Here is a 16148-nt window from a genome sequence, read left to right as displayed (position 1 = left end):
CTATACACTAACAATGAAAAATCAGAAAGAAAAATTAAAGAAACAATCCGATTTACGATCGCATCAAGAAGAATAAAATACCTAGGGATAAACCTACCTAAGGAGGCAAAAGAACCGCACTCCAAAAACTATAAGATGCTGATGAAACAAATGGAAGATGGCACAAACAGTTGGAAAAGTACACCGTGTTCTTGGATTGGAAGAATCAATACAGTAGTTCCCCTACACACGAATGAGTTCCATTCCAAGAGCGTGTTCATAAATCCAGTTTGTAAGTCCAACGAAGTTAGTCTAGGTACCCAACTGACACAATTATCTATACAGTACTGTACTGTAATACGTTTATAATACTTTTCACACAAATAATACATAAAAAACAAACACAAAAAATAAAACATTTTTAACCTTACAGTACAGTACCTTGAAAAGCACAATAGTATAGTACAACAGCTGGCATACAGGGGCTGGCATTGAGTGAATAGGCAAGAAGAGTTACTGACTGGAGGAGGAAGAGAAGGTGGGAGACTGTAGAGCTGAAGGATCATCAGCAATAGTATAGAGGGCAAGCTGCAATTTCACTCATGCTTGACATTGATGGCACAGGTTCTGGTTCCTTGCTGGATTCAATTCTATCTACCCTATTGAAAAAAACGATCCAGTGATGTCTGGGTAGTAGCTCTTTTTTTCTCATCATAGATGATAACGGTAGCACTGGATTACATCCTGAATGGCTGCTGCAACCTTCGTGTACCATTCTACATTCAGATCCTGTGTCTCAAAAACTAACAGTGCCTCCTCAAATAAATAAAATCCCCTTGCCATCTCCTGCACTGTGAATCTCTTTGGTTCTTCAGTTCCTTCTTCTTCCTCTTGTCTCTCTTCATCCTTTCTCTGGTCCTCCAATTCCATCAGGCCTTCAATGCACGTTCGAATCTTTGAAAGTTTACAACTTGAAAGTTCGTATGTAGGGGACTTACTGTATTGTCAAAATGACTATACTACCCAAGCCAATCTATGGATTCAATGCAATCCCTATTAAATTACAATCCCTATTAAATTACCAATGGCATTTTTCACAGAACTAGAACAAAAAAAGTTTAAAGTTTGTATGGAGACACAAAAGACTCCAAATAGCCAAAGCAATCTTGAGGAAGAAAAACAGCTGGAGGAACTAGGATCCCTGACTTCAGACTACACTGCAAAGCCACAGTCATCAAAACAGTATGGTACTGACACAGAACATAAAAATATACATCAATGGAACAGGATAGAAAGCCCAGAAATAAACCCATGCACCTGTGGTCAATTAATCTATGACAAAGGAGGCAAGACTATACAATGGAGAAAAGACAGTCTCTTCAATAAATGGTTCTGGAAAAGCTGGACAAGTACATGTAAAAGAATGAAATTAGAACACTCTCTAACACCATACACAAAAATGAAGTGGATTAAAGACCTAAACATAAGACTGGGTACTATAACACTCAATAGAGGAAAACATAGGCAGAACACTCTTTGACATAAATCGCAGCAATATCTTTTTGGATCCATCTCCTAGAGTAATGAAAATAAAAACAAAAATGTAAAAATGGGGCCTAATTACACTCAAAAGCTTTTGCACAGCAAAGGAAACCATAAACAAAAAAACAACCCACAGAATGAGAGAAAATATTTGCAAATGATGAGACTGATAAGGGGTTAATCTTTACAAAATTTACAAACAGCTCATGTAGCTCAATATCAAAAAAACAAACCCAATAAAACAAAAAATGGGCAGAAGACCTAAATAGACATTTCCCCAAAGAAGACATATAGATGGCCAAGAGGCACATGAAAAGATGCTCAATATCGCTAATTATTAGAGAAATGCAAATCAAAACTACAATGAGAGTGCTGTACACTTGAAACTACAAAACTACCTCACACTAGTCAGAATGGCCATCATCAAAAAGTCTACAAACAATAAATGCCGGAGAGGGTGTGGAGAAAAGGGAACACTCCTGCATTGTTGGTGGGAATATAAATTGGTAGTCACTATGGAAAACAGTATGGAGGTTCCTTAAAAAACTAAAAATAGAGCTACCATATGATCCAGCAATCCCACTCCCGGGCATATATCCAGAGAAAACTATGGTTAGAAAGGATACATGCATCCCAATGTTCATTACAATAGGCAAGACATGGAAGCAACCTAAATATCCATTGACAGATGAATGGATAAAGAATATGTGGTACATATATACAGTGGAATATTACTCAGCCATTGAAAAGAATGAAATAATGCCATTTGCAGCAAGATGGATGTACATGGAGAGTATAATACTAAGTGAAGTAAGTCAGACAGAGAAAGACAAACATCATGTTATCATTTATATGCAGAATCTTAAAAAATGATACAAATGAACTTATTTACAAAACAGAAACAGATTCACAGACATAGAAAACAAACTTATGGTTACCAAAGCTGAAAGGTGGGGTGGAGAGATAAATTGGGAGATTGGGATTGACATATACATACTACTGTACATAAACTACATAACCAACAAGGACCTACTGTGTAGCACAGGGAACTATGCTGAATATTCTGTAATAACCTAAATGGGAAAAGCATTTGAAAAAGAATAGGTATATGTATACATATAACTGAATCACTTTGCTGTACACTTGAAACTAACACAACATTGTAAAACAACTATAGCCCAATTTAAAAAAAGACCATAGGTGGCTGGTGGACTCATTTGTATTCACCAGCCAAATGGCTATTTAATTGATAAAATCTTAACAAAAACTGAGTACTATGTTCTAAGCACTTTCTAAGGGACATAGGAAAGGCAACACCCCTTCCTAGTAGGGATGAGTGCTGAGCAGTTTGTGGCTGGGAGCCCATCAGGCAGAAAAGTGCTCCAGACAGGGAAGGAGCAGGTATGAGGTGGTAAAGCAGTGTGCGGTGTGTCTGGGATGAGAGCTGGAAGGAAGGAGATGTGGCTGAGACCCAGCAAGGAGCGTGCTGGGAAGACCTGGCATGATGGGCCAACGAGCTTGGGCTTTGTTCTCTAGGCCAGGGTCAGCAAACTTTTTATGTAAAGGGCCAGACAGCGAAGATTTTATGTTTTGCGGACCAGAGGTCTCTGACAAAATGGCTCGACTATGCCGCCATAGCACCAAGGCAGCCGTAGATGATATGTAAAGAACTGGGCATGACTGTGTTCCAATAAAACTCTACTTACGAAAGCTTGTACAGGGCTGGAATTGGCCTGTGGGCTCTAGTTTGGCAATTCCCGGGCTCTGTTAGGTCATTTAAAAAATTCTTTAGTATGTAAAATAACTGGATATCTAACAGTCAGTGGCATACTCCACCTGATGAAATGTTAGCTGCTAACCATATATATTAGCCTGATTTTACTACCAGAGCATGTAACTAGCAAAATGGCAAGTAGGTTTAACACTTTATAGGAACTGAGCACAGAATCACTTCTCCCTATGGGCAAAATCTTATTTCTTCTTTCACTTCTACCTTTCTCAGATGAGTTTCCCCATTTGCTCACCATTCTCTCCCTGTAGTCCAGCTAGCAACTGCATGAAAATCCAGCAGTTCTTTCTCATTCCCCATTCTCCTTTATTTCTCCATAGCATTAGAAAGTATTGGGAGAACCCCGCTCAGTCCCTACTGCCTGTTAGGTATCTGTGAAGCTACTTTCAGGTGTGGTCACCTCATAATTCAATTTCTCATTCCCCAGACATGAAACACCATGAGCACTTCCTAGTTGGGTTCCCACTTCACCCCCTTCCCCACGTCCATCCTCTCCACTGCTCACAGATTGGCCATCCCTAAAAAGCATTTCATTGGGAAACCCTGCGTTCAAATCTTCCACTGTAAAATCTCCCTTTTGTCGATAGGATAAAATTTAAAAATTTAGTCTGGCATTCAGCACTCCCCACAGTTGGGTTCAAAACCATCTATAAATAATAAATGCTAGAGAGGGTGAAGAGAAAAGGGAACCCTCCTACACTGTTGTAATTGGTGCAGCCAGTATGGAAAACATACTGGAGATTCCTTAAAAAAACTTAAAACAGTTACCATATGATACAGCAATCCCACTCCTGAGCATATATCTGGAGAAAACTCTTAATTCAAAAAGGTATGTGCATCCCAATGTTCATAGCAGCACTTCTTACAATAGCCAAGACATGTCCGTTGACAGATGAATGGATAAAGAAGATGTGGTAAATATATATACACAATGGAATATTATTCAGCCATAAGAATGAAATAATGCCATTTGCAACAACATGGATGGACCTAGAGATCATACTAAGCAAAGTAACTCAGAGAAAGACAAATATCATATGATATCACTTATATGTGGATAATCTAAAATATGACACAAATGAACTTATTTACAAAACAGAAGCAGACCCACAGACTTAGAAAACTTATGGTTACCAAAGGGGAAAGGGGGTATATAAATTAGGTGTTTGGGATTAACAGATACAATACTACATATAAAATAAACAACAATGTCCTACCGTATAGCACAGGGAACAATATTCAATATCTTGTAATAAACTCTAATAGAAAAGAATATGAAAAAGGATATATATATATAAAATCTGAATCACTTTGCTGTACACCAGAAACTAACACAACAATTCAAATCAACTCTACTTCAATTTAAAAAAACCAGAATACCTTGCCAGTCTCTACTGACTCCATGCCGGGCAAATTGGGCTGTTCACTGCCCTCTTCATGAGACTTATCCTGTCTAGTTTTATGTACAAAGCAGTTTCTCCATCCCAAATACATTACAGAAAAAGGTCTGGACTTTTCAGTTTCTACTTTTCTGCTTTCTAGCTGTGTGAGCTGGGTGGCCATGAAAATCATGATAATACTTCACGTGTGTTGAGTGCTTACTTTGTGTCATATGTTGTGCTAAGCACTTTATATGTATTATTTTAATTATTTTTTCCAATTATTATCATCCCTATGTTACAGGTGAGAAAACTGATGCATAAAACAGTCTAAATGACTAGCTCAAGATACCCAGCTTTTCTAAGCCTCAGTTTCTTCATCTGTAAATTGAGGATTCTTGTGAGGATTAAATAGAAAGCATCGAGCACAATGTCAAACACAAACTGAGTATATGTTGCCTTTCTGCTCGCTCCCTATTATTCCTTCCTGTCCTTTCGGTATATCTTTTGTGCCCCAGCACAGTTTTCCTCCATTTTAGTCAAGGCAGAAGTAACTTACTGACTCTGGCTCCTATAGAACTAAATCTTCAATATAAACATTTTGATGTTTTTCACCCATAGCCTTATTATCTTTTTATGTGTTCATCATGCTTACCTACAAGACTGCAAACTCTTGAAGAGCAAAGGTGGTGTCTACTGGCCTAAAGTAGTTCACTTTTTGACTAATTATATTGACTGACTACATATATATAGATACATATATACATACGATTGTGTATCTATATATACACACTATATATATACACACACACTATATATATATATTTCACCACAGCCACTTCAAATTTTCCCACTTTTCTCAAGCTTCCGACCTTGACCCCTTCCCAGCACCCTCCTCAGTCACCTCTCCTACAACGTCACGAAGGAGGAAAAGCCATCAGATAAGAACTTTCTTACTCTCCTCCACTACACCCAGCAACTCGCCTCTGTGCCAATCTAGTCCTTTCCCTCCTACCTCCTACGGAAAATCCCTCCCCTATGGCTGGGTCTCTTGCCCTCCAGTCATCTCGGGGACTTGCTCCATTGATGATCTGCTCCTTCTGCAATGTTGCTATCTTCTCCTGCTCAACAATCTCGTCTCACCTTAAACATGCTCAGGTCTCTCTGATGCTCGGAGTCCTGAACGATGGCACATTTCCAGCTGGTGGCCACCATTCCTCCCTCACCTCAAGCCAAACCTCTCCAGAGTCAACTGTGGCCCTGCCTCCCCCTCCCCCCTGCACAGCAATCCAGCTCTCATCGATCTTTCCAAAGTAACCAGCCACCCCTTTGATGCCAAAATCAATGGACTCCTTTCAGTCACTACCTAAGGACCTGATTAACTGAAATGATTCATCAGATTTTAACGATACTGCAATTAGTTGTCTGTCCATTTTCCCCAACAAGAATGTAAGCTCCACGAAGGCAGGGAGCTTCATCAGTTCTGTTCACTTTGGGATCCCTATGTTGTCTCTGGCCTCTTGTACATAATAAGTTTACAATAACTAAGGGACTGAATGGATCTTGCCCTCTTCTTGGTAAATTCTACTTTCCCCATCAAAGCATGTTTTACACTCTGATTGTCTGCTTATCTGTATCCCACCAGCAGTGTAGTTAGAGCAGAGACAGTGCTCTTGGTAGTTGCATCACTGGGCACAGGGCCTTGAATAGAACTCCAAAACATATGTATTGATCGAATGACTGAAGGGAAGATAAGAGGGAAGGGCTTTTATGCCTTGTGGTAAGTAGGGAAGAGAGTAACACACAATACATTCTTATTTCCCAAGCTTGCTAAAAGCCAGGAGTGATGATTGGATAGTTGACCTGAATTAAGGAAAGATTATTCATTAATGAATTAAGAGAGTTCATTCTCATTGAATTATTATTGAGCTTTCATTTTCTTTCCAGCTAAATTACCTTGGCACTCCCTACTTACTGGGTAAACAACTCCAGGCAGATTAGATATCATCTCTCACAAGTCAGAATGGCCATCATCAAAAAATCTAGAAACAATAAATGCTGGAGAGGGTGTGGAGAAAAGGGAACACTCTTGCACTGCTGGTGGGAATGTGAATTGGTACAGCCACTATGGAGAACAGTATGGAGGTTCCTTAAAAAATTACAAATAGAACTACCATATGACCCAGCAATCCCACTACTGGGCATATACCCTGAGAAAACCATAATTCAAAAAGAGTCATGTACCAAAATGTTCATTGCAGCTCTATTTACAATAGCCCAGAGATGGAAACAACCTAAGTGTCCATCATCGGATGAATGGATAAAGAAGATGTGGCACATATATACAATGGAATATTACTCAGCCATAAAAAGAAACGAAGCTATTTGTAATGAGGTGGATAGACCTAGAGTCTGTCATACAGAGTGAAATAAGTCAGAAAGAGAAAGACAAATACCGTATGCTAACACATATATATGGAATTTAAGAAAAAAAATGTCATGAAGAACCTAGGGGTAAGACAGGAATAAAGACACAGACCTACTAGAGAACGGACTTGAGGATATGGGGAGGGGGAAGGGTAAGCTGTGGCAAAGTGAGAGAGTGGCATGGACATATATACACTACCAAACGTAAAATAGATAGCTAGTGGGAAACAGCCGCATAGCACAGGGAGATTAGCTCGGTGCTTTGTGACCACCTAGAGGGGTGGGATAGGGAGGGTGTGAGGGAGGGAGATGCAAGAGGGAAGAGATATGGGAACATATGTATATGTATAACTGATTCACTTTGTTATAAAGCAGAAACTAACACACCATTGTAAAGCAATTATACTCCAATAAAGAAAAAAAAAGAAAGAAACAGTCCAGGTACCTGGCTTCTCCCGTATCCAGTCAGACAACCATTTCAAATGACAATCACAGGTCCAGGGATTCCCATGAAGATAAAGGCTTTCCAGATCAGGCATATAGGTGACCATCTCTTGAGGGATGGAGCTCAGAAAGTTATCAGACAAGTATAGGTACTTAATGAAAGATATTTTAAATATCCGGAGGTAGCACAAGGAGACAAATGTATCTGGATGAAGCTTAGTGAGCTGGTTCCCTTCCAAGTGCACCAGTCGGAGAGAGGTGAGTCCATAAAAAACCTCTGGGTTTATAAACTCGATATTGTTGTGGTCCATATGCAACCGTGTCAAGCTCCTGAGACCATAGAAAGTGTCCTTCTGAAGTTTTCGAACTTTGTTATAGCTCATTTTTAAGACCTAAGAGTAAAAAGAACACACTTATTTTGTCAAAGGAATTATCACAAAAAGGAAAATCATATCCATAGTAAAACATACGTTGAGATTAATCCAATGCAGTGTGTGTACCTTGTTTGGATCCTAATTCAAACAAACCAGTTGCAAATCAAGTATGAGAACATCAGGGTAATTAGAATATTCATGAACAGTTTATGATATTGAGGAATTACTGCTATAATTTTAAGGTATAATACTGATATTATGGTTCATTTTAAAAGATTCCATAACTTTGACATATGTATTGAAGTACTTATAGATGAAACATTACGATATCTCAGATTTGTTTCAAAACAGTGCAATGAAGTAGAAAAGTAGTGGGTGGAGGTACAGGTGAAACAAGATCTGTTATGTGTTGATAACTACTGAAGCTGGGTGATGCTGCATTGGGGATCATTATATTATTCTATTTTTGTATATGGTATACTTTTTAAAAAACGTATTATGGAAATTTTCAACCATATACAAAAGTATCTTGACATTTCAAGTAAACTTAAGATTTCTTAAACCTGAATTTTTCATAAGAAATATGATTTTATCTTTCACGTTTAAAACGCCTTTGGACTTCCCCGTTGGCACAGTGGTTAAGAATCCGCCTGCCAATGCAGGGGACATGGGTTCGATTCCTGGTCCGGGAAGATCCCACATGCTGCGGAGCAACTAAGCCCGTGAGCCACAACCACAGAGCCTGCGCTCTAGAGCCCACGAGCCACAACTACTGAAGCCCATGCACCTAGAGCCCATGCTCCGCAGTAAGAGAAGCCACCACGATGAGAAGCCTGTGCACTGCAACAAAGACCCAACGCAGCCAAAAATAAATAAATAAATAAATTTAAAAATAAATAAATAAAATGGCTTTACTGAGATATAATTCACATGCCATAAAAATCCACCTTTTTATTTTTTTAAAGGATTTTTTTTATGTGGACCATTTTTAAAGTCTTCATTGAATTTGTTACAATATTGCTTCTGTTTTTTATCTTGGTTTTTTGGCCACAAGGCATGTGGGCTCTTAGCTCCCTGACCAGGGATCAAACCCGCACCACCCCCTGCATTGCAAGGTCAAGTCTTAACCACTGGACCGCCAGGGAAGTCCCCCAGATCCACCTTTTTAAACCATACAGTTCAGTGGCTTTTAGTATACTCACAAGGTTGTGCAACCATCTCCACTATCTAATTTTAGAACATTTTCATCACCCCAAAATAAAAACTGATACCCATTAGCAGGCATTCTCCCCCTCCTCCTAGCCCTAGAAAACCACTAATTTACTTTGTTTCTGTGGATTTGCCTATTGTCAACATTTTAAATAATGGATGATACAATATGTGGTCTTTTGTGTCTGGCTTTTTCCAATTAGCATAATATTTCCAAGACTCACCCCTGTTGTAGCACATATCGGTCCTTCATGCCTTCTTATTACTGAGTTGTATTCCACTGTATACATGTAATATATTTTGTTTATCCATTTATGAGTCAATGGACATTTGGGTGCTTTTTATTTTTTAGCTATTATGAGTAATATGATTTTGAATTGATTTTGAATTGAAATTAAAAGTTTTTCAATATTTCAGTAGTGTGTGGGTATTCTCCAATTCCTTCTCCAGTTACCAAGTGAACACGCTCCTTCTCGCAAAAAGAAAAGAAAAAGAAATGCTAGCAAAAACAATGATTTATCATCATATTATCCTAACTTGACCTAATCTGTCATCTCTGTTGAGAATGTTTTTCTGGAATGCCAAGTTCCCTAATAAGCAAAGAAAATTGAAATTGACAACATGGAACGGCTTTGCCCCAAATATTATCAAACTCAATGTTCATCAATATCTATGGAAAACCTGGTCAAGAAAACAAATACGTGTGAATTCCATGAATGAAATGTATTCCATCTAATCCTCTGAAGATATATATTCCAAATAAAGCCTGATTAAGCCAAACCAACAGAATCACATACCTAGACTTAAATCTATGGTTTTACAGAGGCTTAGTGTGATGTAAAAAGGCTCACACTGCCCACTGGCATTTTATCTTTTCTAAGGATAGAACTGACTTTATTTTATTGCACTGTATCTCTTCTATGAGGAGCTTTGGGAAACATTTTTTTTTTTGTAATTTAAAATCAGATGTGGTTGTACTTTTCCTGAACAGTAGTTTTATTTTTTAATTTACTGAAAAATTGAGTTAGCTTCTCAAAAGCCTCAAGTCCTACTTACAGCAGACATACTGGTCTTTATGCCTGCAGTTCCCCGCATTCCCTTTGTTCTTGTTCCTAAGATTTCTTCTACCTTTTGCTTTCTTTCCTACTGGGGTGGTAATTCTTACAATATTCGATGCATTCTTGGAAGTCCCCGTAACTGTAAAAAAGTTTTTGAATAAGGCAGTGCATAAGTAAAGTGAAGCTAACTTCTATGTAAAGACTGCAATTATTTTTAGAAACTATTCAATTCCCAGATGAACATGACTAGAAGTGGCCTTTTAGGATTAAATTTTAAAGGTTTAGTAATCCTTGGGCATTGATAATTTTTTTCTTTCTATGAGCCTGAGGTATGAGAAAATCAGAATTTTCTTATTCTAATTTCCACATACAGTTGCCTTTAAAAAGAAATCAGTTATCTGACCTTTTCCCTTGATGTCTACATCTAATTTACAGAGTGTCGATTTGGGGGGTTCTCTAGGAACAGGTAGCTTTTGGAGGCACATCTCACCGCATTAACCTGCCCCTTCCCCACATCAGTCTCACCTGCAAGGCCTGCAAATCTGAGAAGGTCTTAGGAGGGATTGTGTGAATGCCATTGCTGTGTAGCATTAGTAACTCCAACTTGTTTAGGCCAGAAAAATCCGTTTCTGTCAATCTCACCAAACTGTTGTACCTGAAATAAAAACATCATTCTAGGCATAAGCTAAGTCAACTAAAGTTCAAATGTCAAAGCAAAACCCAACAAACACACACATAGAACTGAATTTCACTCCCCGCCCCCTTTTTATTTCTTGTGCTCTAAGGAGATAATCCAATGCTTGAAATATTGTTGAAATTCATCAGACGCCACAGAAGGTCAGCCCCTCCAACCCAGCCCTTGCAGTCTCAGTTACAATTATCCTACTCAGATTCCTGGAAAATGCCACATCCCTTCTCATTTTCAAACCTTTGTACATATGCTGTTCCTGCATGCTGGAATGCCTTTGACTCTAGCCCTATTTGTGAACACTGTTAAGACCCAGCCCATTCTCTAATAACATGGCCCCCTTGTTCTCCCAGGTGTAATTCATCATTATGAAGTAATGGTTAAGAAACCTGGGCTCTGAAGCCAAATGTTTTGGGTATGAGTATAAACTCAGGTACCTGGGAGTAGGGCTGACCCTGGGTTAAATCAGTAACCTTTCTGTGCCTCAGTTTCCTTGTCTATAAAATGCAAATAATAGAACCTACTTCAAACGGGTTATGAGGATTAAATGAATGCGTACATGAAGAGTGCTTAGCTCAATGCCAGGACACAGTGTTAGTGATTGTGTCCCAAGGCACTTTGTATGCTCTATTATAGTTCTTATTAAATTGTACTAATTATACAACTGTCTTCTGCCTTTAACTATGGTTTCTAGAAATGAATAATATATCTTGTTCATCATTGTATCCCTGGTACCATCATTGTGTTTGGCCCACAGTAGGCGCCCACTAATGTCCAATAAATGATGTTAAGTCTGCTTGTATGTGCATTCACACACACAGTTTTTCATCAACTTTTAAAATACAGTTGCCTTTTAGCAGATTTAATTTACACATTTTTAAAGCCTTTTAAATAAGTCGGTTTCTATGGAGAAAAAATCCAAGGGCCTTAAAAAAAGATCTAGTTGAGTTTTCATATATATCTTTTATGTGTAAGAGGACGCTTCCAGTTGTCCTGTTACCTCTTACTGATATATCATAACACTAATTCTTAACAAGAGCTATATTATTATCCAGCAAAAATGTAGCCAGAATGCAGCTTTTCTATAATCATGGGCCTCTCAGCCTACCATGAGGGACTATGGGTTCTAGAAGAACTTTCTCTTAGTAAAAGTTTAACAGAAAAAAATTTTTTATTGCCCCAGCAAGCTTAAGATCCTCATGTATTCATTTCAGAAGAGAAATATTGTTAAAAGAATTGTGGTTAAGCTCCCAAAGTCACAAGTGTTTTGAGGACAAATCAGCAGTGTCATCAATCCCTCCTTGAGAAGGAAGCAAGACAAGGGCCCCTGCGCACCCTAGATTGATACGTTCCACGTTGGGCGGGATGCTGTGTGGGATGGAGGTCAGGTACCGAAACGTGCAGTGCACCTCTGTAGGCACGTAACAGGCACAGCGGCGAGGACAGGCCCTGCCCCCGGGGAAGACCACCAGGCAGACTGCAGCGAAGGAGACCAGTAAGCTGGTGCTTCCCCTGCTTTTCACCTTCATCCTGAAAAAACATCATACCTCGGAGTTATAAATATGGTTTGAGCAAAGTTCCAGTAGACCACACACAGTAACTGGTAATCTGGGAGACCTTCCTAAAAGGTCGTAAGGGGCCAATTTCATTCACAACTTTTATGGTAAAGCTTACTCTTCACAAAGCCATAGTGTATGCTGGCCTCATATAGATCCTTGTGATCCAGCAGGATATTTATGGTTGTGAAATTCCTTTACAGCTTTTCACTTCTTAACGAAAAGCGGCAATCCCTATTACTTAGAGATTCATTAGAAAAGGAAAGTGGAAACCATAATGGAGATATTGTGACAACTGAAGTACATAAGGCTTAGTTTCCTGTTTATGCTTTAGTTTTTTAGACTTTAAAAAAACTGATTATAAAACTAATACATGTGCAACAGAAAATTTAGAAGCTGTAAATCAGAAGAAAAAAGAAAATAAAATCACTCATACTTCCCACCACCCAGATATAATCAATGACATTTTGCCGTACTCCTTCCAGCCTTTTACATATTGCGTTGGATGGTACTGCATATATATGATCAAATGAAATTTCATAACACATTTTTATCATTGAACATATGTTTGTTTTATCATTTTATCAAACCTTCTTCAAAAACATTTTTAAGAGCCGTAATAATCCACTGAAAGGACGAATAAATCTCTTTCTAACATGTCCTCAAGTCCTTGACAAAAAAGACACATTGTACATGTCACTGCCAAACGATGACCGTAAGTAATCGTAACTGACCGGCTGAGAGGGCTTGAGCCTTGCACCTGTGCCACACTGACCCCTCGCAGGCATTATGCTGTCTGCTTTTGCTCTACTTAGAACATCCCTCTGCCTCTTTTCTTGGTCCCTTCTCCTCGTCCTCACGTCTGCCATGGGGGTGGGGGAGCATAACCAGGGAAGAAATATGCTCAGCTTGTTGGAAAAATGGTATCTGTTACCCACATGGGGGTGAAGCCCAAGGATCCAAACCTAGTTTTTGCCTGAAATTCAGAATATACAAAGATTGTAATAACATCTTTATTATGCTTCTCTAAGAAAAGTGACCTTCATAGAATGGTTTCTTTTAGATTCTACCAGCAACCATCCTTTAGCTATAAACCACATTTAAAATAACATGAATGCTGAATCGCTTGTATCTCCATATAGATAGAAAGATAATGGAATTATTAGAATATAGCCAAATTAAAATTTACTATAGGATTAATCACATGACAAATTTTGTCATTGTAACCGTCTGGTTACAAACATTTTAAATAAATGTCGTATGATTGGAGACAGCATTTCCACCTTCTTATCATTAGGTAAGCAAAGAAAGAAACAATAGGATGCAGGTAGTTCTCTCATCCAGCTAGAAAAATAGAAGTTACGGGTATGCCCACTTGAGAGTTACTGAAAAGAGAATCAAAAGTCTAAAAGAACACGTGGATAGTGGATTCCCACAAACTTAAACCTGAAAATGTGTATAATGAAATAGATAGAAATTGACAATACCTGAGCTCTTCTGTCCTGGTCCTAAATCCTCTCCTGACATAGGCAGAGACTGAAAATCTTCCCAAGAAATGGAAGATCATATCCAAACCTGAGTAAGGAAAAATTCTCTGCTCCAAAGTGAAGCCAGTGGCTTGGTCTTTCTGGCTTGCAGCTCAGGGGTATTACTCTGGAGAGAGACCTGGAGGCACCCCCCGAGCCGCAGCTAGATAACCGGAGCTCACATGAATCAGCAGCGTGCCTTTATAACTGTTGCTACGGAAACAGAAAGCAAAGTGGAGGTTTTAAAATGTCCTTTCTCCTCCCTCAACGGTGTGCTTAAATTCCCCCTGAAGTTGTCATTTAAATATATGTATTAATATCACTCCCTTTTGCCCCCAAGTCCCAGGAGCTTCTCCTCCCTTATCCTTTTTGGGCAAATCTGTCAGAAGTGCCCACAATAAGGGTCTCCACCTACTGGTGAATCTTTGCTCAGAGTTTGTCTTTTGCTTGGCATCAGTCACCGAAGAAGCGACCTTCTCATTTTTGCTGTAATCCTTCCCCCTCTTCGGCGCGTGCTCTGTTGGCCCTGCCCTGGCTCGGGCCCCAGGACTAGCTGCATTCCCACGCCAAGCCCCCTCTCCGCTGCCCCTGGCCCGGGCATGGGTCCTGTCCCCTTCCCCGGGAAGGACTGCCAGAGCCGCTCACCTCTCAGCGCAGGTGACCAATGGGCTCCCGCCGCCGGCGTGTGCTGGGCTCAGCTGCCCGGGGCGCAGGGACCGCCCAGAGCTGAGGGAGGGAAGGCGAGGCGGGGCGACGTTGATTTATGTGTCTGGGGACTGCGCCGAGGCTCCATCGCACGCGGATTATAAACGACCACTAGACTCCTCTTCATTTTGCAGAACGCGCGGATGTCTGCTCGCCTTCTGTCTTATTTCCTCCTCTTTCTCCGATTCCCTGTATTTCTCAGGCGCGTTCTGGCTGGTGGGCAGGTCAGTTTCAGCCGCGGGGCCTTTACTCCCACGTTTACCTACTCCACCTGTTGACAGGTGATGGGTAAATCTTTTGGTTTAAGGACTTGCTTGAATCACCACGAGCTGTTCTCAGTTCTGAGGTTCATCAAAGTTCTGTCTGAAGGCTGAGAGGTAGCCATGATAACCTATGATACCTGCAGTTTGAATTTTCTGTTTGACCCAACTGGAGAAATCTCTCCGGGATTACCAGAGCACTGGGTTTAAATACTTTTTTTTTTTCTTATTTTTTCTGTTTGAGTTGCATCCCCCTCTCTCACCTCCACCCCCGCCATCCATGAAGATAGCCTCCAGAATCGCCCCTAGCAACTCAGACCTCATTTAAGAGTGCCTGCACTGGAGACAGGGCCCCCAATATCTTGACTCATAAACACTTAGTATAACTAAAATGACCCTTTTCACTTTAGTTACACTGCGTTTAAACTTTTGATGAAAGTTTGATATGAACGTTTTTGAGCAGTGATTCTCAGGCTGTGGTTCTGGGCTCAGCAGCGTCGGCATTACACTGGACCTTGTTAAAAAACACAAATTCTCAGGCTCCATCCCAGACCCACAGAATCAGAAACTGCAGGGATGAGGCCTGGCGTCTGCGTGTTAACAAGTCTTCCAAATGATTCCCATGCAGCAAATTTTGAGGATTGCTGGTTTAAGGAAATAACTTCTTATAATGACAATGGGGTTTACCCTGTGGCAATACTACTCTAAGCATTTTACGAATATTGACTCATTTAAACCTCACCCAAAACACCAAAAAACCTAAAAGGAAAATGTTTGTGTCATTTTCATTTTACAGGTTAGGCACATAAAGGTAAGTGACTCACCACAGGTCATTGCCAGCTTGTAAGCAGAGAAACCGAAGTTGATTCAAACCCAGGCACCTGGCTCTCCAGCCTGAATGTTTCGCCACAAAGCTGCAGCTGCCTCGCTCAGCCAAACATCAGGAATGTCCCATATCCAGTAGCTAAACATTCAAGTGATTTATAGTTAGTAATAAGTGGGTCAGTGACCATGGTCGAATTCTAGAATCAGGGACCCAGAAGTAACTCTAGAAGTATGTGTGATGAGAACACGGTCTTTAGTTCTGCAGAGCTGACATGGTTCTTTTAGTTAAAAATTCACATGGGATCTCTAGACTTAGAAGCTTGCTTGGGAAACACGGCACATTTGTGGATTCTTCACATCCACAGTTTTTCTTCCAAAGCTCCTTGG

General features: G+C 39.9%; 1 protein-coding gene across 1 annotated transcript in view; it reads right to left on the bottom strand.

The window, feature by feature from the left end:
• IGSF10 (immunoglobulin superfamily member 10) overlaps positions 1 to 14034 on the bottom strand; it is a gene marked incomplete at its 3' end in the record, with an annotated part of 40118 nt that extends 26084 nt beyond the window's left edge. The window contains exons 1-4 of the mRNA XM_082655139.1: positions 13933 to 14034; positions 12225 to 12419; positions 10727 to 10856; positions 7562 to 7952 (exon numbers count right to left, since the gene is read on the bottom strand). Coding sequence (XP_082511265.1) covers positions 7562 to 7952; positions 10727 to 10856; positions 12225 to 12419; positions 13933 to 14012 — 796 coding nt within the window. The 5' untranslated portion in view covers positions 14013 to 14034. The remainder of the gene's footprint in view (positions 1 to 7561; positions 7953 to 10726; positions 10857 to 12224; positions 12420 to 13932) is intronic.
• Between the last annotated feature and the right edge of the window lie 2114 nt (positions 14035 to 16148).

This window comes from Grampus griseus (assembly GCF_964374135.1).
Source record: "Grampus griseus genome assembly, chromosome: 5".
In the NCBI taxonomy this organism is placed as follows: Eukaryota; Metazoa; Chordata; class Mammalia; order Artiodactyla; family Delphinidae; genus Grampus; species Grampus griseus.
The sequence above is the reverse complement of the archived record's forward strand: the minus strand, read 5'-3'. Positions and strand labels throughout refer to the sequence as shown.